Source organism: Galeopterus variegatus, unplaced genomic scaffold (assembly GCF_000696425.1).
Source record: "Galeopterus variegatus unplaced genomic scaffold, G_variegatus-3.0.2 Scaffold162, whole genome shotgun sequence".
NCBI lineage: Eukaryota > Metazoa > Chordata > Mammalia > Dermoptera > Cynocephalidae > Galeopterus > Galeopterus variegatus.
In genome coordinates, this window is record NW_007726273.1 from 88,852 (window position 1) to 115,183 (window position 26,332).

Below are 26,332 nucleotides of genomic sequence, written 5' to 3' on the forward strand. Positions count from 1 at the left end.
CCCCGCGCCCGGGACCCAACGCTGCCCGGTGCCCGCGCCGGCCGGCAGAGGGCAGCGGCAGGGCGCCGCGGGCCGCACATGGCTGTGTGACCGCAGGATTATGTGTCTGTCCCCTTGCTCAGGGCGGCGTGCCGACGATGGAGCGCGCCGTGGAGCCCTGGGGCCCAGATCTCCAAGGCTCGGAGGAGAGGGAGCCGCTGAGAGGTGCCCGCACAGGTGAGGGCCGCGGCCGCGCGCCGCCCTGGACAGGTAATGGCTGGCTGGGGACTCCGGTGCTGGGCTCTGCCTGGCCGAGACCCATAAGAATCGGACAGGAGTTGTGTCTTCAGGGAGGGAGGGGAGCGGAAACTGAGGGAGGAGAGCCACCGTTTCTGAACACCTACTGTGCGCCAGGCCGGGAAGGGCATCTTCTCAAGGACTCGCTCCTCGGCTCCCACAGTGTTCGCCATCCCTACTGCCTCTGCCCTACTTCAGGCCTCGTTCTATCTCATCCCGGCAATTGCCTCCCCTCCGCCTTTTTCTCTCCAGGGATGCGCTGTGCTGCCAGGTTGATCTAAGTCCAGATCTGATCCTGTCTCTCTTCTCAGAAATCTTCCCTAGCTTCCCTCTGTCTACTAATTCAAAGCCTTAGCCCAATGTTTGACCCAAACCTTACATGCCCAGGTTAGTCCCACCATCCTTTTCTAGCTTTATCCCCCATTCCTTTCCATGATTTTCTCTTTCCTCTGCAGTGAATGCCAGTCCCTAACTCCTCATCTCCTATCTCTGTTGTGATAACACAGTTATTGTGAACCCCAAATTATAATTATTGATACTTTATCTTATTTCTTTTATTTCCTACCACCCCTAAGCATCTTAAGAGAAGGATGTGTGTCTGGGTCCTCCAGGTACACAGAGGATGATTACGGAATGGGCTAATATAACAAGATACAACAGAAATAGCAAATGCCAGGCTTTCCAAATAGAGACAACAACAAAAACAAACAAAAAACAAATAGGGACAATATAGTGTGGTTAACACAGGTTTGGATGTCAGACAGACGTGAGTTAAAAACCTGGCTTTGCTACTTTCTAACCTTTATAATCTTGAGCAAGCGACTTAAATTCTCCGAATCTCCATTTCTGTAAAATGGGGATAGTCATAGTATTACCTCATAGGATTGTTTACAAGGATTCAATAATGCTTAGTCAGTGATTGGCATATGTTAAGGGCATAGTAAAAGCAAGTTTTTATTATTATTGAGAGGTACAGACAATAAGTGCTCCAGAAGTTCAGAGGAAAGAGAGAGATCCTTTTTTTTTTTTAAAAGATGACCAGTAAGGGGCCCGGCCCGGTGGCGCACTGGAGAGTGCGCCGCTTTGGAGCATGGCGGCGCTGCCGCCAAGGGTTCGGATCCCATGTGGAGACCTGTTCCCGCTCACTGGCTGAGTGTGGTGCGGGCGCAACACCGAGGGTTGCGATCCCTTTACCGGTCAGTAAAAAAAAAAGACAAAAAGGAAAAAAAAAAGATGACCAGTAAGGGGATCTTAACCCTTGACTTGGTGTTGTCAGCACCACGCTCACCCAGTGAGCAAACCGGCCATCTCTATATGGGATCCAAACCCGTGGCCTTGGTGTTATTAGCACCGCACTCTCCCGAGTGAGCCACAGGCCAGCCCCAAGCGAGAGAAAGCGAGAGATCCTTTTGATCACAAATTGACAAGGAATTCTTCCTGGGGAGATTGCTATCAAAAATAGGGACTGAACTAAAGGACAGGGTCTACAACTCCCTTTTCTTTCCCCAGGTCTAGGGAGTGAGAATGTGGAGATTTCTCAACCCGATGAGTTTGAACATACCCCACAGGAAGATGACTTGGGGTTCAAAGAAGGGGAAGATTTGGCCCCAGGTCATGAAGTAGGAAATGCCTCTCTCAAACCCGAAGGCATTCAGACCTGGGATGACTTATGGGTCCAGAGAGAAGGGCTAGGCAAGCCTCAGCCTCGGGACAGAGGCCCCCAGCTCCTGGGAGAACCACGCTGGGGCCAGGCTAGTAGCGATCGGGCTGCTGTGTGTGGTGAGTGTGGCAAGAGCTTCCGACAGATGTCAGATCTGGTGAAACACCAGCGGACCCACACAGGGGAGAAACCCTACAAGTGCGGGGTCTGTGGCAAGGGCTTTGGGGACAGCTCTGCCCGTATCAAACACCAGCGAACTCATAGTGGTGAGAAGCCCTACAGAGCCCGGCCAGCAGCCCAGGGGCCCCCAAAGATTCCTCGTCCCCGGATCCCTGCTGGTGAGCGCCCCACTATTTGTGGCGAATGTGGCAAGAGCTTCCGGCAAAGTTCTGACCTGGTGAAACACCAACGGACACACACGGGTGAGAAGCCCTACAAGTGTGGCATCTGTGGCAAGGGCTTTGGTGACAGTTCTGCCCGCATAAAGCACCAGCGGACACACCGCGGGGAGCAGCCCCCCCGGCCAGTGGTGCCCCGACGGCAGCCATCACGAGCAGCAACTGCAGCCTCACAGGGACCCAAGGCCCAAGACAAGCCATATATCTGCACTGATTGTGGCAAAAGGTTTGTGCTCAGCTGCAGCCTGCTGAGCCACCAGCGCAGTCATCTGGGGCCCAAGCCTTTTGGCTGCGACGACAGCCACATTTCCATGTGTCTCCTTACCAATAAACTGCTTTTTGTCTGAGGCGTGGACTCTGTGTGCGCGCATGCGCGTGTGCATGCACCCGTGGCAAGGGTTGAAAAAGGAGTAGAGGAGTAGCCACAGGCAAAATCCTCAAGCCATGTGTATTTCTAGCTCCGACATCCGGTTTTAAAAGGGCCACCAGGTCCATCAACTGATGCCCCAGGCCTAAGGTTTGGCTGCCCACAGGCACCACCTACGCCAGAGGCGCGACCCTTAAAAGGAAAAATGCGCGACGCCGCGGAGGGAGGGCAGGCGATGCAGAAGGGGGGTGCTCAGTGGGCGCTGTTGCTATGGCGACGGCTACACGGCAAGACGTTGCAGACCTGTCTGGCACAGGAGACCCATCGCTGACGCATCGACCGCCAAGGCCCTGGGAAAACCTGCCTCCTAGAGGCTCTCTCTTTTTTTTTTTAATGGCGGCTGGCCGGTAGGGGGATCCGAACCCATGACCTTGGAGTTACAAGGCTGCGCTGTAGCCAACTGAGCTAACCGGCCAGCCTCCGGCTCTTTTATGTATGGTGAAACAAGCCATGGAGCTGCACAGCCCAAAGGGAGGGTAAAGAGAGATGTCTCCTCATCCCCAGGAACAGGCAACCGCATTTCTTGCTGACCCCGTGCGTCCCCCGGAGCAGGACTCCAATTCCTAGCTTCTTCCTAAGAAAGCGTCAACAGGGAGGACGGGGGAAGAGAAACTGGCCTGACTGGCCAGGGACAAAAAAGACCAGGGCGGTTCACCATCCAAGCAATGAAATACAGGATTACTTTGCAAGCTCGCGTGTTCCAGCGTCCCAGCTACCCCTCGCGCGGGAATAGTCCCTGGATAGTTGTTCTCGCGAGATCTTAACCATCGCCCGGCTTCCCTAGAAACCAGTGAAAGTTGGTGACCGAGCGGTTCCTGCCGATCCTCCCACCTTGCCCAGTTTCGTACACATTCGAGACGGCAGAACTTTGCGTTCGGGGCTAGGGGGTTTTTTTTTGTTTTTTTTTTTAAGATGACTGGTAAGGGGATCTTAACCCTTGGCTTGGTGTTGTCAGCACCACGCTCAGCCAGTGAGCGAACGAGCCTTCCCTATATGGGATCCGAACCCGTGGCTTTGGTGTTATCAGCACCGCACTCTCCCGAGTCAGCCACGGGCCGGGCTTATGGGGCTTTTTATGTATGGTGAAACAAGCCATGGAGCTGCACAGCCCAAAGGGAGGGTAAAGAGAGATGTCTCCTCATCCCCAGGAACAGGCAACCGCATTTCTTGCTGACCCCGTGCGTCCCCCGGAGCAGGACTCCAATTCCTAGCTTCTTCCTAAGAAAGCGTCAACAGGGAGGACGGGGGAAGAGAAACTGGCCTGACTGGCCAGGGACAAAAAAGACCAGGGCGGTTCACCATCCAAGCAATGAAATACAGGATTACTTTGCAAGCTCGCGTGTTCCAGCGTCCCAGCTACTCCTCGCGCGGGAATAGTCCCTGGATAGTTGTTCTCGCGAGATCTTAACCATCGCCCGGCTTCCCTAGAAACCAGTGAAAGTTGGTGACCGAGCGGTTCCTGCCGATCCTCCCACCTTGCCCAGTTTCGTACACATTCGAGACGGCAGAACTTTGCGTTCGGGGCTAGGGGGTTTTTTTTTGTTTTTTTTTTTAAGATGACTGGTAAGGGGATCTTAACCCTTGGCTTGGTGTTGTCAGCACCACGCTCAGCCAGTGAGCGAACGAGCCTTCCCTATATGGGATCCGAACCCGTGGCTTTGGTGTTATCAGCACCGCACTCTCCCGAGTCAGCCACGGGCCGGGCTTATGGGGCTGGGGTTCTTGACGGCTTCTGCCCCCAGGTGCACACGCACCCATTGGCTTGAATGGAGCCCTTTTGGCGCTTTTGGAAGATCCTCCCTGCTGGTTTCCCTGGCTCCCTTCCATACCAGTTTGGCCTCCAAACCAACCTGCAACGGACTTTGTTAAATTACATCCGGCCATGTCACTCCCCCATTAAAAACCCTACCGTAAAGGCTGGCCGGTCGGCTCAGTTGATTAGAGCATGGCGCCAATGACACCAAGGTCCAGGGTTCAATTCGGCACTGGCCAGCCAAAAAAAATAAAAAGGCTGGCCGGTGGCTCACAGCGCTGATAAACACCGAGGTCAAGGGTTCGGATCCCAGTACCGGCCAACCGCCAAAAAATAAAAAACAAAACAAAACAACCCTGCCATATCTCCCCATGCCCTCTCTGTAAAGCCTAACCCCTTAGCTGGCATTCAAGGTCTTCCACTTGTATGGTTTCAGCTCTTTGCCTCCTAAATGTTGTTTCCTTTAGTGGTAATGCTCCCCCACCCTGTTAACCTCTCCTGTCAAAACACCTCAAGCACTACTATCTCCCCGAAGCCTTCCCTGAGCCTCCAGCCTGGGTGAGAATCCCCCTCTCAACAACCCCTACCTGAGCACACAGCACAGGGAGAGTGTCTTGAGGATAACTAGTCCTTTAGGCAACAGCGTGACCTACTATGTGCTGAGTACTGGGGCGAGAAGTAAAATAGGACCAAGTCCCTGCCTTCAGTTTTTATGCAGAAGCTAAACACTGAACAAATAATTACAAGCGTAGTAAGGACTATCCAGGAAACATAAATGCAGGAGAGAGTCCTACGTGATCCAAAGGTCTCTTCAAAGACGTGGCAATTAACTCTAGACCTAAGGGCTGGCTGGTTAGCTCAGTTGGTGAGAGCGTGGTGCTCTAACACCAAGGGCCAGGGTCCAATCCCTGTATCTGCCAGCCGCCGAAAAAACACAACAACCTTTAGACCTAACGTTAAGTTAGAGTAAGCTAAGAAAGGAGGAGGTGGGAGACGGGATGGAAGATGCAGTGTCTTAGGCAGAGTGAAGCGATGCACCAAGTCCTTGCGGATTCAAGAACTGAAGTAAAGTTCTAGTGAGGTTGAAGGCAAATAGTGAGAGGCAGAGTAACGAGGAGTAAAATAAAGGCTTTTCCAAATTCAACTTTCTTTTTTGGTGGCTGGCCAGCATGGGGGGGGGCCTGAACCCTTGACCTTGGTGTTATCAGCACCACGCTGTACCAATTTAGCTAACCAGCTAGCCCCCAAATTTAACTTTCTGCCTCCCAGTCCTTGCAGGGGCCTGGCACCCATAGGTGTCCTTGAAACTTGATATGCTCTTATGCTCTTTACAAGAGTTTACAATCCCACAAACTACTACCTCCTTGTCAATCTGGCAAATTCCCACTCATCTTTGAAGGCCTTTCACGTTTATCATTTATCTTCTGGGTGAGGCCTGCACCCATACCACTCCCCTCAAGGGAGTTATTCACCCACTCCAATGTTCTCCTGCCAGAATACCTATTATCCTTTTCATATATATATATATACACACACACACACACACACACACATACATATATATATATATTTTAATTACAGTCTCCTTTACTAGACTATGAGATTCTCAAGAACAGGAACTAGATCCGATTGCGAGTAGATACCTGTCTATGTTTGTAGAGCAAATACATGAAGCCCTTTTCCTTTTCTTTGCAATTACCCGTTCTAAACAGCAGGAGTCTCCTTTCTGTCAGGACTTTCACTGTCCCCAGAGGCAGGCCCCTGGCCAACTCCCTTCACTAATTCTCTTTGACCTTGCTCTTGCTAGAGGTGGGATTCCAGCTATAATCTGGCCCTGCCTACCTCTCCTCCATCTCTCCTAGTACATTTCCCTTTGCTAGCTTGCTGGGATCCAGCCACGCAGCCTTCCTTTTGTTGCTCAAACATGCCAACTTCCTGGTTTCCCCCCTAACTAAATCCTACATCAAGGACAAACTCGAATGTCACTTTTCTGGGAAGTCCGATGCCCAGACTGATCTCTTCTTCTCTAAAGTCCTCTTGTACTCACAGCTCTTGCATTGTTTCACCCAGATTATGTATGTTTCCCTTGCTAGACTGAGACACCTTGAGCACATGCCAAGATTGCTATACTGAAAACTATTATTATAGAGAGAAAAGTGATGCTCACAGCCTGCCAGCAGGGGTTCACTCTGATTAAGCTTATCAGATTAATGTCATTTCCTCTTTTGAAGGTCTTGCTAGAAAGCTAGACAAAGGGAGGGAAGAAAGAAAACTAATATTTCTTTTTTTTTTTTTTAAAGATGACCGGTAAGGGGATCTTAACCCTTGACTTGGTGTTGTCAGCACCACGCTCAGCCAGTGAGCCAACCGGCCATCCCTATATGGGATCCGAACCCGTGGCCTTGGTGTTATCAGCACCGCACTCTACCGAGTGAGCCACGGGCCGGTCCCCACATTCTTCCAGATTTTCAAATGGCTAACCCTTTCTCACTATTCAAAGTTCATATCAAATATCATGCCCTCAGCAATGTCTTCTCTGCCTACTTTAAAGAAGCCCCCAAACCATAGCCACTCCCTATTGGATCATCTTACCCTGTTTCCCTCATTGCACCTATCATTATCTGAAATTATCTTGTTTATTTACTTATTTAGTTGTTTACATTTTTTTACACCCTTAGCCGTTCCACTAGAGCCAAGATATTTGTCTTGTTCACTACTTCATCTCTAATACCTAGAATGTTGCCAGGCACATGGTAGGACTCAATAAATACCTGATTACAGAATGAACACACAGTGGCTTTTGGGGATCTTGCATCTTGTGTATCCAGGCATTTGCCCCTTCTCCCAGCTCTGGGGAAGAGCCAAAGTTTGAGTAGATGTAATCCCAACATCCAAATTATGCCCTGGGCTCTGCAGCCCAATGCTCAGGTTGCTCAGGTTTCAGTCCTGGCTCTGCCACCAATTTCCTCCTATAACCTCATTCCTTTTTTTTTTTTTTTTTGGTGGCTGGCCAGTGTGGGGTTCGGAACCCTTGACCTTAGTGTTATCAGCACCACACTCTAATCAACTGAGCTAACCAGCCAGTCCTCATTCCTGAAAGATAATTTGGTGCAATGCAGGAGCTTTGAATCTGCTGCTACCAGCTGTGTGAGTTTGAGCAAATTATTTATCCTAAGTTTTAGTTTCTCATTTGCAAATGGAGATATTATTGATCCCCACAGGGCTGTTGTAAAGTGACAACATATGGATTGTAAACATTCACTGAATGTTATTTCTCTTTTCCTTCATCATTTCTGAATCTGAGTTGTGTTAAATAAAAATTATTGGAATCCGGGCCGGCCCGTGGCTCACTCGGTAGAGTGCGGTGCTGAAAACACCAAGGCCATGGGTTCGGATCCCATATAGGGGTGGCCGGTTCGCTCACTGGGTGAGCGTGGTGCTGACAGCACCAAGTCAAGGGTTAAGATCCCCTTACCGGTCATCTTTAAAAAAAAAAAAAAAAAAAATTATTGGAATCCCACGCCAGTCAGCTGCAAAAACAAAAAAAACCCCAAAATATAAAAACAAAATTATCGGAGGGCTGGCCTGTTAGCTCAGTTGGTTAGAAAATGGTGCTGATACTACCAACATCTACAGTTTGATCTCTGTACCAGCCAGCTGCCAAAAGAAAAAAAAAAACTATGAGATCACTGTTTTGGATTAAGTTCCTGTACTACACCCCAACTGACCAGACTACAAATCAAAATGAAGTCACCTCTGCTAAGTTCCAGGTCACTTATGTTGTGGTCTGACTCTCCCACAAGTCAGGAGAAAGAGGTAACAGCCAATTTCCCAAACAGGCCAGTTTAAATCTTGATATATATGATAATAAAGTTCACTCTGTTTTAGCCCTAAGACAAAAGAGATAGTCTGAAGTAACCTGATGTTAACTCATCAGTTATTTTCCTATTGTTCTGTCTCCCTGTCCCCACCTTACAAGAAAAGTAACTTTGAAATAACCAATCCGCCCACTTTTGTTCTTTGTTTCTGCTTTCTTCGGCCTTTTCTTTCTATAAAGACTTTGTTGTTTTGTAATAAAAGTTGGAGCCCTTCTCTGACTTTGTCAAATGGTATTTCCCAGGTCGACCCTCACATTTGGCTCCAAATAAATTTTACAAAATTATTTATGCCTCAACAGTCGTTATTTCCCTCAACAGTTACCCCCTTCATAAAATGAAAGAATTGGATATCTGCTTTTTCTTTTTCTTTTTGGTGGCTGGCTGGTAAGGGGATCCGAATGCCTTTTCAAGAGAAGTGGGAAACACAGATTTCTATATGAACTATCCCATCTGTTAGAAATTGGAATTTAAAATTTGCAGAAGACCTCTCATCTTTTGAAACTTTTTTTTTTTTTTAAGGCGGCTGGCTGGTACGGGGAACCGAACCCTCAACTTGGTGTTACAAGGCCGCCCTCTAGCTGAGCAAACCGTACAACTCTGAACCTAATTTTTATTTTATATATTATTTATTTTAAAATGATGACCGGTAAGGGGATCTTAACCCTTGGCTTGGTGTTGTCAGCACCACGCTCAGCCGGTGAGCTGACCGGCCATCCCTATATGGGATCCGAACCCGTGGACTTAGTTGTTATCAGCACCACACTCTCCCGAGTGAGCCACGGACCGGCCATCCCTATATGGGATCCGAACCCGTGGACTTAGTTGTTATCAGCACCACACTCTCACGAGTGAGCCGGCCCTGAACCTTTTTTAAAAGCAGAAATACCCTGAGGGCCAAACAAGATACTTCCGTGAACTGGATTTGGCCCTGAGCTACTAATTTTCCACCTAGGATACTGGTTGTCAAGGATGCTATGACACCCTTACTGTGTAATTCTGGCAAATCAGTTTACCTCCCTGAACTTCAATGAGCTCATCTGTGAAATGGGCATACCCATCGCCGTGCGGATCAAATGAGCACAGGTGTGTAAAACGCTTGCATAATGCTGGCGTAAGTAGGCACGCCACACACTGAACAGCTAGCAGTAGTTTAGGGGGCTGTGAATTTGGGAAGTATGTATTCAAGGAGCAAGATATCCCAGGGGCCAGGAAACCAGGAAGGCAACGCCGAGAAAGGAGAAAGACGCCAGAGGAGGAGAAAAGAGGGAAGGGAAGAGGTAAGGAGGCAACAGGGTCCGCCCTCCAGGCGGGGCGCCAGCGAGAGGCCCAGGCCGGGGCGGGAGCGCACGTGGCCTATTTCGGGCGGAGCAGGCGCGCCTGGCCGCGGCAGGAGACGAGCCGTGAGGGTAGGTTGGAACCCGACTGCGGACCTTGAACGCCGGACTGGGGCAGCTGCGAGCCTTTGGGAGTAGGAGGACTGAGGGGAGCGCCAGAACTGGACTCTCCGCCTAGCAGTTTGGGCCGGACGCCTGGGTCCTCCGGGCCCGTCCCCTTAGGGGCGGGGTTGGGCTCTAGGACCAATGACCGGCCGTCCCTGAGTCCCCGCCCCGTCCCGCCCCCGAGCCGGGGCATCCCAGAGTGCCCAACCGCCAGGCGCCCAGGCCTGGGGCAGCGCGAGCGCCGAACCTCCGGCTGGTGAGTGCGCACCCCCCAGAGTTTCTGCCGCGATCCCGCCTCCAGCCCGTGCCCTAGAGCTCCGGGTCGCCGACCCAAGCGCCGGGGAGTGACTCAGCGCGGGGAGGGTGGCTACTTGCGGGGGCTGGAGATTCGAACTGTTCAGGGCCTTGAACGCTGGGATGAGTGGGGCGAACGGGTGTATCCGGAGCTGGTCCCAGGGCAGTGGCGGAGTGTGGGGCCAGGCTGGGGTGGACGGGAAAGGGCCAGATTCGGAGACCAGGGCAGGGCGGGAGAAGCCACGGCTGCACCGCCTTGCCTGGGCCAGGGCCATGGTGGAGGGTGGATCCTGAGCTTCTGACCGAGCTCCTCGCCTCAGGACACCAAGATGCCTGGCGAACAGCAGGCAGAGGAGGAGGAGGAGGAAGAAATGCAGGAGGAGATGGTGCTGTTGGTGAAGGGTGAGGAGGACGAGGGTGAGGAGAAGTATGAGGTGGTGAAACTCAAGATCCCCGTGGACAACAAGGAGGTACGTGTCACATACACCCTGGAGCCCGTTGCCCCCAAACCTGAGCCAGGCCCAGCCTCTCCCAGGTTGAAGCCAGGGATCCTGCCCCTACTTTCCCTTGAATCTCAATGTAGATTCTCAGGGTCGGCCCATCTTCTGCCCCACTGCCCCACTGCCCATGCAGATGTCACACCTACCAGTGTGCCACATTCTGTGCTGGGTGCTGGAGAGTGAGTGAACTCTATCCTTGAATCTCTGTGGAGCTGGATGCCTAACAGGGTTAGACTGATGAGTAAGCCCGCAGTTACAATCCTGTGTGATGGGTGCGGGCACAGGGAGGTGGTGAAGCCCAGAGTTGGGAACTTAATTCAGACTTAGAGGGCTGGCCGGTTTGCTCACTTAGGAGAGTGGTGCTGATAACACCAAGGTCAAGGGATTGAATCCCTGTACTGGCTGGCCACCAAAAAAAAAAAGACTTAAGGGTGAGAGAGAGGTCAGGTTAGGCAGCAGTAACAATAACTGACTCTTGCACAGCATTTACTACGTGCCAGACACTGTTCTAAGCACTTCGATTTAATGATGTAGTAAGCATTTATTTCCATTTTACAGGTGAGGAAACTGAGGTCTAGGGCAGTTTGGAAACTGGCTCAAGTTCTCAAAGTTAGTAAAGGTATGGCTTATCTGAGACCGGTAGTACAGAGGGAGTAGCCCTTTTAGAGGCTCAGAATTGTGAGTGGGGCACTGTTCACAGTGTGAGGACAGGTGGTACAGTCATGATAACATGGATGAGAGTGGGATGGTTGGCAGGCCACACAGGGAGTCTGGGTTTTATCCTGAGGGTATTTGAAGGTTTTGAGATCAGAATATGACTTACATTTCCCCATTGGAGATCCTAACTGCCACCAGGTATGTTTCCACTTCCCAGAACCTCACGGGACTCTGGCTGCCCCGAGTCTGAGCAGCCCTGAGTCCAGCTCGGAGGGCTCCTGCTGGGCCAGCTTTCAGGGCCCAGTTCTCAGGGAAAGAACGTTCTGCTGCCCCCTAGTGGGCGTGGTGGGTCCTAGGGGGTGGGGGCTGGCTCCTCAGGCCTCCCGTCCAGTATAAATGACTATCTAGTTGTTTTTCTCCCACCTCCTTGGCCACTCATCCTAGCTCAGCCTGTCTGTTCTGGCCCTGTAGATTCCCTGATCTCCACCTTTGGCCCATAAGTTAAGAACATAGTTCCCTGCACTGGCCAGCCGTGGGGAAACACACACACACACTCACACTCCAGGAACTCTGTCACTGTGTGACTTTGGGCAAATTTCTTGACCTCTTTATGCCTCAGTTTCTTCATTTGTACAAGGGAAATCATACCAGCACCTACTTCTTGGAGTTGTGAGGATGGAGTGAGTTAATGGATGTAAAGAGTTAGAACCATGTCTGGCACATGATAAACATTATGTAAATAGTTGCTATTATTGTTTATTCTTCTCCCTAAAGTTCAGGACCTTGGATTAGGTCATCCTTTGGGCTTTTTTTCTTTTCTTTTTTTTGGCAGCTGGCCAGTACAGGAATCTGAACCCGTGACCCTTTGTTACAAGGCTGCACTCTAACCAACTGAGCCAACCAGCCTGCCCATTTTGTTTTTTTTTTTTTGTGTGGTGGGTTTTTTTCTTTTTTTTTTTTTTTTGGCAGCTGGCCTGTACAGGGACTGAGCCCTGGACCTTGGTGTTATTAGCACCATGCTCTGACCAAGTGAGCTAAACGGCCAGCCTGGAAATTTTTCCAACTTTTTTTTTTCCCCCTTGGGGTTTTTGTTGGCGGCTGGCCAATACAAGCACCAAACCGTTGACCTTGGTGTTATCTCACCATGCTCTAACCAAGTGAGCTAACTGGCCAGCCTCAACTCATTTTTATCAAAGGGCTTTCTGGGCCGAACCCTGAGGTTGAACAGGGAAACCCACAGGGAGGCATAAATAGAGCACTGAGGGCAAACAACTCAAGGCTGTGGGGAAGGCTTCACAGAGATGATTTCTGACTTGGGTCTTGAAGGCTTAATGGAGGTTTTGCAAGCAGAAGAGGAGGAGGAAGGGCTTTTCAGGAGGAGGAAACAGCAAAAGCAAAGGCTCAGAGGGGAGATGAAACTAGAAAGGTAGGAGGGACCTGAGAGTAAAAGGCCTTGAAAGTCAGGGTAGGAATTTGGACAAACTGCCTTAGGTTATGTGGTGCCATCAGAAGCCTTAAGTCAGGGGAGGGACATGATCGGATTTTCTATTTAGAAGACTCATTGGCTGCTGTGGGGGGACCAGGCCAGGTAAGGCTGGTGGCCTGCTCTAAGGTAGATGCAGCAATGATGCAGAAAAGGGGATCTTTGGAAACCCTGATTGGACTGGCTGGGAGGTGGGGAAAGGGCTTGGCATGACTAGTTATGATAGGTATATAGGGCCAGACTGTAAATGGAATCATGTAACAGTCAAATCCTAACTCCATTTACCAATTTTGCCTCGGCTTTCTATCTGTAAAATGAAATAATGAAATAAGGTCCTTGAATGCCAGTCTGAGAAGTGTCATCTGGGTGACTGGACTTGTGGGAGGAGGGTGGTATTGGGGATTATAAACATATATCCCATGAACATTTAGCACTGTTAGCTCACTGATTTGCTGTGTGGTCTCCCTGAGCCTCATTTCTCTATGAAATAGTGATCTCGAAAGCGCCTTTCAGTGCTGACATGTGTGACTCTGAGCCACCATCCAGTCCCATCACCAGTCCAGAATAGGCCTCAATTATGCTGCCCTCAGCGGCTGGAGTATTCTCTCTGTGCCTGCCAAAATCCAATGTCTTTAAGGAACAGAAAAGATTTGTGCAGAAGGCTCTATGCACATCCAAACCCCTCTCTCCCTGGCTTGAACCCTAGTGGTTTTCTGTTTCAGGATGAAGTCTCAGCTCCTAAGCCTGGCATGCAGAGCTCTTCACCACCTGATCTCATGTACTTCTGGCTTCATCTCTAAGTGCTTAACAGCTACCCCATGCCCCAACTTCAAGCAAACCTGACCCTTACCTCTGAGCTTTTGGCCCATGTGGCGTCAGCCCACCTACTTTCATTAGGAGTAGCTCTTCTCTCTTCTGGATCAGATTTCTTAGTTTTTAACATGCATACAAATCACCTGGGGAATCTTGTTAAAATGAAGATTTTGATTCAGTAAATCTGGGGTGGGGCTTGAGCTTCTGCATTTCTAAAAAGTTCCCAGTGATGCTGTTGTCGCTGGTCTATGGGCCCCACTTCCTATAGCAAGGAACTAGAGGCTAGGGGTCGTATTTTATACTTTGTACCAAAAAGAAGGAAGATTCTGACTGCTGAAAGGGTTCAGGGGAGGGAGACATGCTGTGTAGGTGACCTCAAACTATTATCAGTGAGATTAAAATTGTGTCATGGTGATGAGAAGACGTATTCTGGACAGCAAGCCCTGGCTTTGCCATTAGCTGCATGGGTAGCTTGGGTAGTCACTCCTGTGTTTTGTTTGTTTGTTTGTTTGTTTTGGCAGCTGGCCAGTAGAGGGATTGAACCCTGGACCTTGGTGTTAGCAGCAGAATGCTCTACCAACTGAACTAACTGACCAGCCTCTTAGTCCCTTCTGAGTCTTATTTCCTTATTTATAAGGCACAACTAAGCTACCTAACCCAAAAGGTTGTGAGAATTTAAAATGAAAACATGGGTTAAAAAGCACTTAGCATCATTCCTGGCGTATAGTGAGTGCTCAGTAAATGGTAGTTATTATCATTAATTAGGAATTGAGGGCCAGCCTGTGGCTCACTCGGGAGAGTGTGGTACTGATAACACCAAGGCCACAGGTTCAGATCCCATATAGGGATGGCCAGTTAGCTCACTGGGTGAGCGTGGTGCTGACAGCCCCAAATCAAGGGTTAAGATCCCCTTACTGGTCATCTTTAAAAAAAAAAAAGAAAGAATTGGGCTGGCTGTTTAGCTCAGTTGGTTAGAATGTGGTGCTAATAATGCCAAGGTCCAGGGTTCTATGCCTGTACCGGCCAGCTGTCAGAAAAAAAACTAATGACTGACTAGGAAACTGGGATGTTACCTTGGTTAAAAAAATATTTAANTCCTCCCACCATCTTCAACTTGAAATGGCAACTCCACCTTTGCAGTTGCTAAGTTCAAAAACCTTGGGGTCATTTTGACTCCTTTCTTTACCCCTATATCTAATCTGTTATTGTACCTGTTGTCTCAAACTGCAGATGTATCCAGAACCAACCACTTCTCACCACCTCCACTCTCTTGCCAGATGACTAGTAGTCTCCTTACTGGGCTCCTGCTTCTGCCCTCTCCTTTCCTTCCCTCAGTTTTCAAACCCAGCGGCCTGAGAGGACCTTTTAAAGTATGTCTGATCTGGTCACTTCTCTGCTGAAAACCCTCTGACCTCTCTTCTAATGGTTCCTCATCTCATTGATATTAAAAGCCACAGTTCTTACTGTGGCCTACAAAACCGTAAGCTAAGATATCCCCTCCACCACCCCATAAGTCACTCTCCTCTGCATGCATTCTACTCTAACCAATTTTTCTTGCCATTCCTGGAACTCAGCAGTTGCAGGCGAACACCTGCTTCAGGGCCTTGCTGTTCCCTCTGTAATGCTCTTCTGGGGGATGTCCATGTAGCCTGACCTCCCACCTCCTTCAGGTCTTTGCTCATGTTACCATATCAGTAAGGTGTCTTGATAACCCTAATTTGCAGCATCCCCCAATGCCATAACTCCTTATCCATTCTTCCTGAAGGCAGGAATTTTCTCTTTTTAATGCTTTTTTATTTAATGCTGAATCTCCACTGCCTAGGGACAAAGTCTAGCACATTGCACGCGCTCAATAAATATTTGTTGAATAAAAACAGCTAGAATGCTACTAGGTATCGTGGTACGAGCGTTACACGTATTTAATGTGCACAGCCACCCTATAAGGCAGGCACTGTTGCTTGTCCTATTTCACAGACGGGGAACTGAGGCTCAGAGGTGGCAGCAGGTGGAGAGCCAGGTCTCCGGCTCCGAGGCCTATAGGTCAGGGCTGACCTGTTCCCCCTCTCCCTGCAGGTCCCGAGCGAGGCGCCAGCGCCGTCGGCCGACCCGGCGCGCCCCCACGCGTGCCCCGANATGATCACCTAGTCTGGTATTTGCCAAGTTTCAGTCACATGTTTATTGCTCCAGTGTTGTATTCACATTATTTATTTATTAGTGCTTTTCTTCAAGTAGATTCACATTGTTTTGTTAAATAAACTTACCTTTATCTTAACAGTAATATTGATAAAACTGTAGGTTTCACATAATCTGTTGTTTTTCTAATATCCATGAAAATAATACAAAATGATTACAAGATAAAGTCTGCCCACATACCACCCAGAATCCTCTTTCATCTTGCGGTATGCATAACTCAAGATGGAAAATTCTGATCTCACCAAGCCTATCTAGCCTTCCTCGGGATACTGAGGCAGAGAAGGGGAGTAACTTACCTTGCCCAGAGCCTTAATGAGCTGGACTCAGCCCCTCTTACCAAGACTGTTCCTCCGACACCCAGGGCCCCTCCTCCTGGGCTGTAGACACTGAGTATGCATGTGTGGAGAATTCTTTTTCATAAGTCAGTGAATCCCTCAGGCTGGCCAAAGTCACCTTAAAGAGGGTGCCAAGGAAAAATAGGCCATAAAAATGTAGATATAATGAGAAAAGTTCTCTCCACAATGGCTGACATGTTGGAATGAACTCAATAGAAGTCAAAACCAGGGCAAGACTGGAAAGTGTGACCTTGAATTCAGACTGTGCCAGACCTGCTGTGGGGAGTTTCCCGATCTAAAGTATCAAGTTGTATTTTAACCTTGAATCCCTCTTGGAGAGAGCCAGGGACTTGGAGTCCAGCCTCTGTCACGTCTTGGCTGTGTGAGTTCAGGGAAGAATGTAGCCTATTGGTGGAGGGTGAGCACTCTGAGTCCTGACTCTTGCTGGTTATGTGAATGTAATCTCCCTGAGCCTCAGCTTTCTCAACTATCAAAAGAGATAACACCTGACTAGGGGGTGACAGGAGGATTTGATATGATCAAGTACATAAAGTAGTGTTGTCAAAGTTAACACTGTGATGTTATCACTGTTATTATTGTTATATATATATATATTGTTTAAACCAGAGTTCCCTTTGGCTGGTCACTAATTTCCCAAATTTCCCTGTTTTCCAACTTCCGAGTTGGTTACTTCAAAGCCAGTGCCTTTTTTTTTTTTTTTTTTAAAGTTGACAGGTAAAGGGATCTTAACCCTTGACTTGGTGTTGTCAGCACCATGCTCTCCCAAGTGAGCCACGGGCTGGCCCTAAAGCCACTGTCTTTTGACAAAGGATCTTGAGGGCCTTGAAGTTGCCCTTCTGTGGCTTCAGAAAGGGAAGGCCCCACTGATCTCCAGCTATCATTTACCCTCTCTTAACTTATTTCTTCATCTATAAAATGGGGATAGAATATGGAGATCAAATATGGGAGAAGCCTTGTCCTTAACATTGCCAGTTATCTCATTTGGTGATAAATTAGTGTCCTTAATTACTTGGCCCACAGTAAATACTCAACATCAGTTTTGCTGGGATGAGAGCGTTCTCTTTTCTAAGAAGGGAGCAATGTGCTCAGTATTCCTCTTCACTCTACTGACTGTTTTCCCTTCACCTACCTCTTACAAAGCATTTCTTTCCTTTTTCTGATTTTTTCTCTGGAAGCCCAGACCTCATGAAACTGGCTCATTGTCAAACTTTTCCATTTCAGGGCACAGAATAGCATTTGGCTTTTACCCTTGCCTTTTTCTTTACAGCTTAAAAAATGATAGATGCTGGCTCTTAAAAGTTTATTAAAGGGCCTGGACCTGGTCCTGGCCTGGCTCCCAAGATGCCACTCTCCTGGCTCTCCTCCCTCATGGCTGCTCCTGCTCTGTCCCTGTTGCTGGCTGCTTCTCAGGCTGCCCCAAGTTCTCTCAGCCCATTCCCTGGATGGTCTCATCCAGTCTCAAGGCTGTAAAAAATTAACATCTCCAGCCTAGGCCTCCCTCCTGAGGCCTAGGATTGGCATCCCTCCTGAGGCCTAGGATTGGCCTCCCTCCTGAGGCCTAGGATTGGCCATACAGTCCCAAAACATCTCACCTCCCATTTTGATCCTCCCACCATCTTCAACTTGAAATGGCAACTCCACCTTTGCAGTTGCTAAGTTCAAAAACATACAGTCCCAAAACATCTCACCTCCCATTTTGCTCCTCCCACCATCTTCAACTTGAAATGGCAACTCCACCTTTGCAGTTGCTAAGTTCAAAAACACGGGGAGGCGGCTGCGCTCACCTGGACGACGACGACTCCCCCGCCTGGCACCCGGGTCTGGGAAAGGGTGGGACAACAGGCCCGGCTGCCCTGGGATGGGGAGAACTTCCTGCCGGGGTCCCTGGAAACCGTGCCCACCTCCCCCTCACGACATTCCTTCGGCCCGTCTTAGTTAATAAAGTATTATATTCTCACCCCACCCGTGCCTGTGAGTGAGGTGGGTGGGGAAAAGAGGAAGATTGGGGTTTTCTCCAAGCTTAGGTGACATGCAGCCAAGTAGGGCTATAAGCCTAAAGGGGCTCCTGTAACTGGGTTTGGGGCGCATTGTCCCGCACTTTGCCCTTGGTTATGTTCTTGTAACCTTAGATCTGAAAGGATCTATGCATATGACACGTTCATGGTCAAACAGGCACTATTTTTTTTTTTTTTTTTAAAGATGACGGGTAAAGGAATCTTAACCTTTGACTTGGTGTTGTCAGCACCACGCTCAGCCAGTGAGCGAACCGGCCATCCCTATATAGGGATGGGAACCTGTGGCCTTGGTGTTATCAGCGCCACACTCTAGTGAGTGAGCCACTGACCGAAACAGGCACTACTTTCTGCAGAGCTTTAGTGTGAGTGACACATAACTCTCATGGAGCTCAGTCTAGTGAAAGTTTATAGCACTATGCTAAAGGTTTTTTTTTGTTTTTTTTTTTTAAAGATGACCGGTAAGGGGATCTTAACCCTTGACTTGGTGTTGTCAGCACCACGCTCACCCAGTGAGCGAACCGGCCATCCCTATATGGGATCCAAACCCGTGGCCTTGGTGTTATCAGCACCGCACTCTCCCGAGTGAGCCACGGGCCAGGCCCTATGCTAAAGGTTTTTTAAGTGCTTCATTATGTAAATATATTTGCTCATTTTCATCCTCAAAACATCCTAAAGTTAGATAAATCTCCTACCTTCATTTTTGCAGATAGACACAGCCAGTGACAAGTACACAGGCAATCGCAGTCCAGTGTCGACTGGAGCTATGCTGAGGGAGGTTTGCTGGATAGGCGGGGTCTCCAGTCTTCTCAGACGTGATGTTTAACCTGGGTCTTGACGGTCAAGAGCTGGGGTTGGGGGAAGTATGGAGAGAACCCCTAAGCTGCATACCAGGCTCATCAGAGCTCGCAGGCGTCCCTTGGGATGGAATGTGGGGACAAAAAGCAAGGAAGAGGTCAAGAAACAGACCATGAGGGACCTTGGAAGCCAAGTTAAAGGATCCAAGTCAACAAAGAAGCCTTGAGGGATTAAAGTGGAAGGATGGATTTGAGTGAGAATTCATGAGTCAGTGGACCAGGGTTTGAGGGAGAGATGGGATTGACTTCCTTTCTAGCTCAGGTACTGCAGGACAGTGTCACTGAGTGGGGCACAGGATGAGGAGCAGGAAAGGAGCTGAAGTGGGAGCAACTGTTACAGCTCAATCTTGACATGTGAGAGGTTAAGTGTGGAGGGGGAAGTAAGGTGATTGGAAATAAAAGAGATGCGTTCGGGAGTCCATGCTACCCTGTTCAGAAGAGGATACCCAAGGAGTCTGAAAGAACAGCCAGAGGTAGGAAGAAAACCAGGAAAGTGTCTGGTCACAAGGAAGGAGTGGTCAGCTGGGTCAGATGCTGCTCTGGTGTCCGCTGAATTTGTCATGAGTGCAGGGTAAGTGGGGAGAGTAGTTTCAGTAGCATGGGTGGGGGTGAGCACCAGCCGAGAGTGCGTCAGGGTATAAGTGGGAGAATGAGGAAGCAGCATGGGTGAGTGTAGACAACGTTTTCAAGAGGATCTGCTGTGAAAAGCATGCGGGAAGCAGCTGAAGGTTTGATGGGTTTTGTCAATAGGGAAGAGATTCAGATATGATTTATATGCTGGTGAGAAAGTCTAATGAAAAGGAAGAGCAGCTGATTATCTAAAAGTGGAAGGAGATAACTGATAAAGGGGAGGGAATGAAATCAGGTTAATAAGTAATTAGTAACTGTCCCTGGAGAGGAAGAGAAAAGGTGGGTTTGGGACATAAAGCTGAAGCAATTCCAATCTGATGGATTGTTTTACCTGGGAAGTAAGAAGAGGGATCATTGGATAAAGGAGTAAGACAGTGAGGCTGGTAAGGGGAAATTTTACTGATGTGGAAATGGGCTCAGAGGGATGGCAAGTCAGTGACCACTACGAATCCTTGAAAGCATAAAGGTCTTTTCCCCAGCATTACCCCCACCTGTGAGGGAGGCAGGCCATAGGTATCTCAGAAAGGGAAGGGATGTCCCAAGGCCACACAATGTATAAATCACACACTCAACAGTATCTTTAGGTGGAAAGGACAGAAATTGGCCTTGGAGTGGGGGGTGGGTGTTCACTTTTACCAAGGGGCCCAAGCCCAAGAGGACAGGAAGCCCTGTACTGCCCTACATGAGAAACCTAATGCTGATGTGTGACCCTGATTTCCTGCACTGGACCCCTGAGAGTTCTGAGTTGAAAAGGCAAACAGACTAACAGTAACTGCAAACTTGCCAGTTACTTATTATGTGCTAGGCACAGTCCTAAGTACTAACTGCCCTACATGAGAAACCTAATGCTGATGGGTGACCCTGATTTCCTGCACTGGACCCCTGAGAGTTCTGAGTTGAAAAGGCAAACACTAACAGTAACTGCAAACTTGCCAGTTACTTATTATGTGCTAGGCACAGTCCTAAGTACTAATAACTCACTTAAACCTTACAACCCTGTCAGGTAGGTACTGTTATTTTCATTTTATAGATAAGGAAACCAAAGTGCAGAAAGATGAAGTAATTTAATTTAATCCAGCTCATAAATGTCAAAGACAGCATTTAAACCCAGACAGCCTGGCTCCAGAATCTGGACTCTTAACCAACACTACATATAGCCTCCAATCTCCTGTACAGGCCCAGAAGGGGGAGGACACGTAAATGAGATCCTACTGGGAATCTGCTAGAAACCAAAGCACCCTGCCCTGCAGGAAGGAGGTACAATAAAGACACATGGGTATTGAAGCCTGAGGCACCTCGGTACCCCTTCCAGGAGGCTGAGAGAGAGCCTCCCTGGCTACCCAGGAAGAATGTAGAAGTTATTGCCCAAAACTGTTTTACCTGGAGAGAAAACACCAGGAGGCTATCTTTTGGAGGCTCCTGGGCCTCAAACCTCAAGAAGTGGGGCCGGAGGGCCCATGATCTGTTAGGAAAGGACCAGAACAAGGTTTCATGGCCTGGGCACCCTCTGTTCTTCAGATGCCATGCTGAGTTGCAGGTTCTGTGCACCCATGTTTCTAGTTTGAGGCCTGGTCTGTGGACTCACTGGCAAGGTCTGCAGGCCCCACAGGCTGGTCTTCAGAGATGGCCCCATTAGGCAATTCTGTGTACTTAAGGGAGGAGCCGCGGGACAGATGGGCTGGGTAGCGTCGTCGGTTGGTGTCCATTTTGGAGAGCACTGCTTGGGGCAGATCCACACGGCAGCGGGCTGCTAATGCCACTAGGTAGATGAGGACGTCACTAAGCTCCTCTTGAAGGGCTGCTCGTTCCCTGGGAGGCCAGGCTTGGGGGCCAGGCTCCTCATCAGCCTTCCACTGACTGGGAACAGAACACAGACACACACACACACACACACAGAGATGCTACCTGGGACAATGGGCTCTACCCCAGTCCTTGCAGCAATGAACTCTCACCTCCTAGGAAGTTGCTCCAATGACAACTCAACCCATCTGGGTCCTGGGAAGAGTCAGGGTGGGGAAGAGACCCTAACAGATAATATCCAGACCTCTGTGTCTCTACCTTAGCCAAGAAGTGGCCAAGAGAACATTTTACTTGTTGAGATAAAGCTTTGGGACCCAATTCTACTTCTCTACAACCCTAGCCACTACTACCCCAGACCAAACCTCAGACCTAGACCACTACAGAAGCCTCCCAACCATCTCCCCGCTAACTCATCTTCTACTCCTGCCCATAACAATCTTTTAAAAGCACAAATTACGGGCCGGCCCCGTGGCTCACTCGGGAGAGTGCGGTGCTGACAACACCAAGGCCACGGGTTCGGATCCCATATAGGGATGGCCGGTTTGCTCACTGGGTGAGCGTGGTGCTGACAACACCAAGTCAAGGGTTAAGATCCCCTTACCGGTCATCTTTTAAAAAAAAATTACAAAAATAAAAGCACAAATTACATTTTGTCCCTTCTCTGCTAAAGCCTCCCTAAACCCCTAACGGTGCCTAGAATAAATCTAAACTCCTGACCATGCCTCCAAGGTCCTGCATGAGCTGACCCCGCTCTTCCAGTATCTTCATCCACTACTCTCTCGCTCCCTATCTAAAGCCACTCCAGCATTTTCTGCCTTGCAAACAGGCAAAACTGTCACAGGGTCTATGCACTTAGTACTTACTGCTCCCTCTGCCTCCCCTGCCAGGTTCCCACAGCTGGCTCCTTCCTGTTATTCAGGTCTCAGCTTAGACATCACCTCCTCAGAAAAGACTTCTCCCTCTGTTACCTTCTCTCTCATCACCTTGTATGATTTTCCTCATAGAATTTGCCACAATTACAGATCTTTTTAAATTAGTTTATTTATTTGTCAGTCTCCTTCCACTGTGAAGGTGAGAACCTTATGTGACTTCTTCAAGGCCTTATCTCTAGATTCTAGAAGATCTAGCACACAGCTGACGCTCATAAATCTGTAATGAATGAATGGCTTGCCCTCACACACCTCTCTGTGCCCTAGTATATTCACCCCCCAGTGACTGCCCTGTCTGGTCTAGGTCTCACCACCTCTTGCCTGGTCTACTCCAGCCTCCTCTCTAGTCTCCCTTGCCCCATTCTCTCCAATTCATTCTGCAGACATAGCAATCTTTCCAGCACTCAAATCTGGTCAGGTCTTCTGTCCAAACTCCATCACTCTCTAGCCCCAAACTTTCTGCGTTTATCTCCCATCCCTCTCCACAGCCTTATCACTCATTCAGTAGCTACCTGTGGAGTGCCTAATGTCAGTCACTTGGAACACAACAAAGAACAAAATGGACACGAAATCCCTGATCTTTCCCGAGAAGCTTACACTGACAGAGTATCAGATTCTCCCTGAAATTAACTTTGCCTCACTACCTTTGCAAATGTAGTGACCCCTGTCCCATATGCCACAGGCAGGTCTTCTGTAGAACACCTTTTCAGCCCCAGAGACAGAGGTAAAGGGCTGTTGCCATCACTCCTTAGACCTGGATTTGCCTTGCTATTTTCACACCTGTCTCTCCCAGGAGACTGGGTGCCCTTAGAAGGTAGGGACATGTGAGTCATCTCTGCATCTGCAGCACCAGGCACAGAGCCAGGCAGTGAGGAAGGGAAAGTGAATCCATGAATGTCTGATGATCAGCTAAATGCGCCCCTCCCCTTCCCCCACACCACAGACTCTTCCAGGAAGACTTCCATCTACTCACAAGAGTTCTGCCAGCTCCCCTACTTCTCCCACCAAGGCCAGGAGGAGGTTCCGAGGCTGGTGGAACTGGTCCCAGTCTCGTTCAGCAGCAAACTCAGCATGGAGGCGGCGGCTGGAACAGGACAAAGAGGTGGAAGCCCAAGTCCTAGGGTTAGGGGATGCGGGAGGATATGCGGGGCCCAAGCAGGTACCCCAGTGATAACGTAACGAGGGCATGGAACCAGAGGATACTGCAACTAACTCCTTAGATGGCCTTGAGCAAGTCATTCCTTCTGTTGTTTTTTGGGGGCTGGCCGGTATGGGAATCCGGAACTTTGACTTTGGTGCTTGGTGTTATCAGCACGTGCTCTAACCAACAGAGCTAACCCGCCAGCCCATCATTTCCTCTTTACGGGATTTGGTCTCCTCATCTGTTAAATGGTCGCACCCCTGTACAAACCTTACCCGCCAGCCAAACCTAACAATACCACCTTCATTATTCCATCTCTTGCTGTTACTTCTGCAGTTTCCTCCACCTGCAATGTCCCTATCTCTGCACATCTGAATTCTATTTATCTTACAGACTGTAACTCCACGACCACTTCCTTAAGAAGCCTTTCTTGATTTCCCTCAAAAAGAAATTGTCCCTGTCGTACCACCCACTCCTGGAAGTCAGAGGCAGTATCGGACTCCGGTATCTCCCCAGGGCTAGGATAAAGAATGGTCCTAATATTACTCAGGCGGCCTCACCCAATTTCCCCTCCCTCAGATGTGCACTGCCACTCCCATTTTGCAGATAAGGAGGTTAGAAGGCTCGCCCGGGGCCAGCCAGCAGAGCCGGGACCGGAGCACCGCTGCTAGCCTTCTTCCTCACCACGTGGAGGCACCCTCCCCAATGAGGGAGAAAGGGAGTCGCTCCCCATCCCGCGCTGGCAAGGACTGCTTACATGTCCTCAAGCGTGGGCTCCGAGCTGAAGCTGAACGGGCCGGCAGTAGCACTGCTCTCTCCCCGCGTGTCCTCACGCGTCTCCCCACCCGCCCGAGACATGCCACCCTCCCAGCTATAGCGGATACAGTGCAAGAACCAGGCGCCACGTTCGGGCCCGCCTCCAGAGCACCTGACCAATCACGGGCGTTCTTGATTGCTTCACGGGGCGGAGCCGGAGGAAAGACCAATGACTTATGTGGAATTTTCTACAGCCCGCCCCTCACCCAGACTGGACCAATCTGAGGGAGCTTCAAACGAGGGTCCTAGGCTCAGGCCCTCGAATTCTTCCGCCTAGGCCAAGCACCTTAAAGGTACAGGTACCAATTCGACCTGGGGAAAAGACTAAGGGCAGAGGGCGGACGAGTGCAGGGGCGTCACTTCCCTTTTGGGCGCCAAATGGAACCAAAGCGAAGTGGGCGGGGCGCGTCCGGTGGGTAAACCCTATAAATGAAGGGCCCTGCTCCTAGATATTAAGTTCCTCAGGGACACTGAGAACCATCTAGACCAGCCCCACACAATTTGGCTGAGATTGAAGGGAAAGAGTGGAGCGAGGTTAGATAGGACTAGGAGGACCCAGGTCTGAGTCCGACTTCGGCTCCCTTCCCCAGCTGTTTCCTGTGGTTGAAAAGGTTACTCCCCCATTCCTGTCCTAAGGAAAGGTATCAGTCGTTTCTCCTCCCTGCCCTCAGCGTAGTACAGGTACATGGCCCTGAAATACGGGGACCGTTACGGCCTGGCCCCTGCCCACTGCCCCAGCCTCATGGGTCAATATCACGGCTCCTACACCCCACGCATGAGAATGCCAGGCTCGCTTAGCTAGAGAATGTACGAGATGATGAATCAGAGTTGTTCAAATCTGAGAACTACTGAGTTATTGGCCATAGGAAGAGCAGAGATCTTCATGAAACCCAAGAACAGCGTTATTGTTGTAAAGAATTATTTATTTTTTTTGGTGGCTGGCAGGTATGAAGATCTGAACCCTTGACCTTGCTGTTATAACACCATGCTGTACCCAACTGAATTAACTGGCCAGCAAGAATTATTTATTATTGTATCCTTATTAGAGGCACTATCTCTGCTTTCCAGGAGTTTAAAGAGACTTGCAGTTTGGTGGAAGTGAAAGAATAAGAAAGTGTTGGAAAGGGCAGAGAGTCAGGTTTTAGAAATTAAGATCCCTGGGCCGGCCAGTGGCTCACTCTGGAGAGGGTGGTGCTAATGACACCACGGCCACGGTTCGGATCCCTATATAGGGATGGCTGGTTAGGTCACTGGGTGAGCATGTGCTGACAACACCAAGTCAAGGGGTAAGATCCCCTTACCGGTCATCTTTAAAAAAAAAAGAGAGGGGGGGGGAGAGAGAGAGAGAGAGAGAGAGAGAAATTAAGATCCCAAAGGTGTGGCAATTCCATTTCTAGGTATACTCTTGATTTAAAAAAAAAAAAAAATCTGCTCTGACCAGGTCAGCTAAATTACAGTACCTTGGGAGATTTGGGATAAGCCAGCAGTCACTTCCACCTGTCCTGAAAAGTGTTATCATAAGACCATTTTACTTAGAAGCAGCTATAATGGCTGCCAGAAAGCCATAAAGATTAGGAGAGCTGTCCTTCGATCACTCCCCTTTGATTTCTCTTTTTTTTTGGCAGCCGATTGGTGTAGAGATTGAACCCTGGGCCTTGGTGTTATCAGCACCACGCTCCACTATGCTCTATCCAACTGAGCTAACCAGCCAGTCCTCCCCTCTGATTTCTCTCCCTTCTTGTGATTATAAAATGCTAAACTCTTCTCCAAGATTAAGCATAGGGATCCCCATGCCTGCCAGCTATCAAAAAAAAAAAAAAAACTTAGCTCTGCTGGCCCTTTTCAAACCACATTTTCATGGCTGCCTGATTTATGTGTCTCCCTGGTTGCAACTGGCATATCAACTCAATAAATCTTTGCTGTATGTATTTGGCTTCAGTTTCTTTTTTGGTCGATATTCTGGAGAAACTAGCGCATGTTTACAAAGAGATACACATAACAAGTTGTTTGCAATAGTGAA

General features: G+C 49.3%; 2 protein-coding genes and 1 long non-coding RNA gene across 3 annotated transcripts; 2 read left to right on the top strand and 1 right to left on the bottom strand.

Moving 5' to 3' along the window:
- Window positions 1-137: 137 nt before the first annotated feature.
- On the top strand, window positions 138-2,681 carry ZNF48 (zinc finger protein 48). The gene is made up of 2 exons (XM_008594365.1): window positions 138-216; window positions 1,786-2,681. Exons 1-2 carry the CDS (start codon window positions 138-140, stop codon window positions 2,679-2,681), a joined length of 975 nt encoding a protein of 324 aa, XP_008592587.1.
- A 7,098-nt stretch (window positions 2,682-9,779) lies between these two features.
- LOC103609590 lies at window positions 9,780-15,710 on the top strand. The gene is made up of 3 exons (XR_552149.1): window positions 9,780-10,087; window positions 10,446-10,595; window positions 15,652-15,710. It is a non-coding gene; the product is annotated as an uncharacterized LOC103609590 (long non-coding RNA).
- A 4,961-nt stretch (window positions 15,711-20,671) lies between these two features.
- On the bottom strand, window positions 20,672-24,386 carry DCTPP1 (dCTP pyrophosphatase 1). The gene is made up of 3 exons (XM_008593899.1): window positions 24,254-24,386; window positions 23,329-23,439; window positions 20,672-21,483 (listed from the first exon to the last, which is right to left on the bottom strand). The coding sequence occupies exons 1-3, from the start codon at window positions 24,352-24,354 to the stop codon at window positions 21,183-21,185; spliced, it is 513 nt and encodes a 170-aa protein (XP_008592121.1). The 5' UTR covers window positions 24,355-24,386; the 3' UTR covers window positions 20,672-21,182.
- Window positions 24,387-26,332: the final 1,946 nt, after the last annotated feature.

What these genes read in the sequence shown, in the direction of transcription:
- ZNF48 (XM_008594365.1), top strand. Translation starts at nt 138, where the DNA reads ATGGAGCGCGCCGTGGAGCCCTGGGGCCCAGATCTCCAAGGCTCGGAG. An exon ending in GCTGAGAGGTGCCCGCACAG is followed by an intron (nt 217 to 1,785) that starts GTGAGGGCCGCG and finishes TTCTTTCCCCAG; the next exon opens with GTCTAGGGAGTGAGAATGTG.
- DCTPP1 (XM_008593899.1), bottom strand. Translation starts at nt 24,354, where the DNA reads ATGTCTCGGGCGGGTGGGGAGACGCGTGAGGACACGCGGGGAGAGAGC. An exon ending in GAGCCCACGCTTGAGGACAT is followed by an intron (nt 23,440 to 24,253) that starts GTAAGCAGTCCT and finishes GTCCTGTTCCAG; the next exon opens with CCGCCGCCTCCATGCTGAGT. An exon ending in GGGGAGCTGGCAGAACTCTT is followed by an intron (nt 21,484 to 23,328) that starts GTGAGTAGATGG and finishes TTCTGTTCCCAG; the next exon opens with TCAGTGGAAGGCTGATGAGG.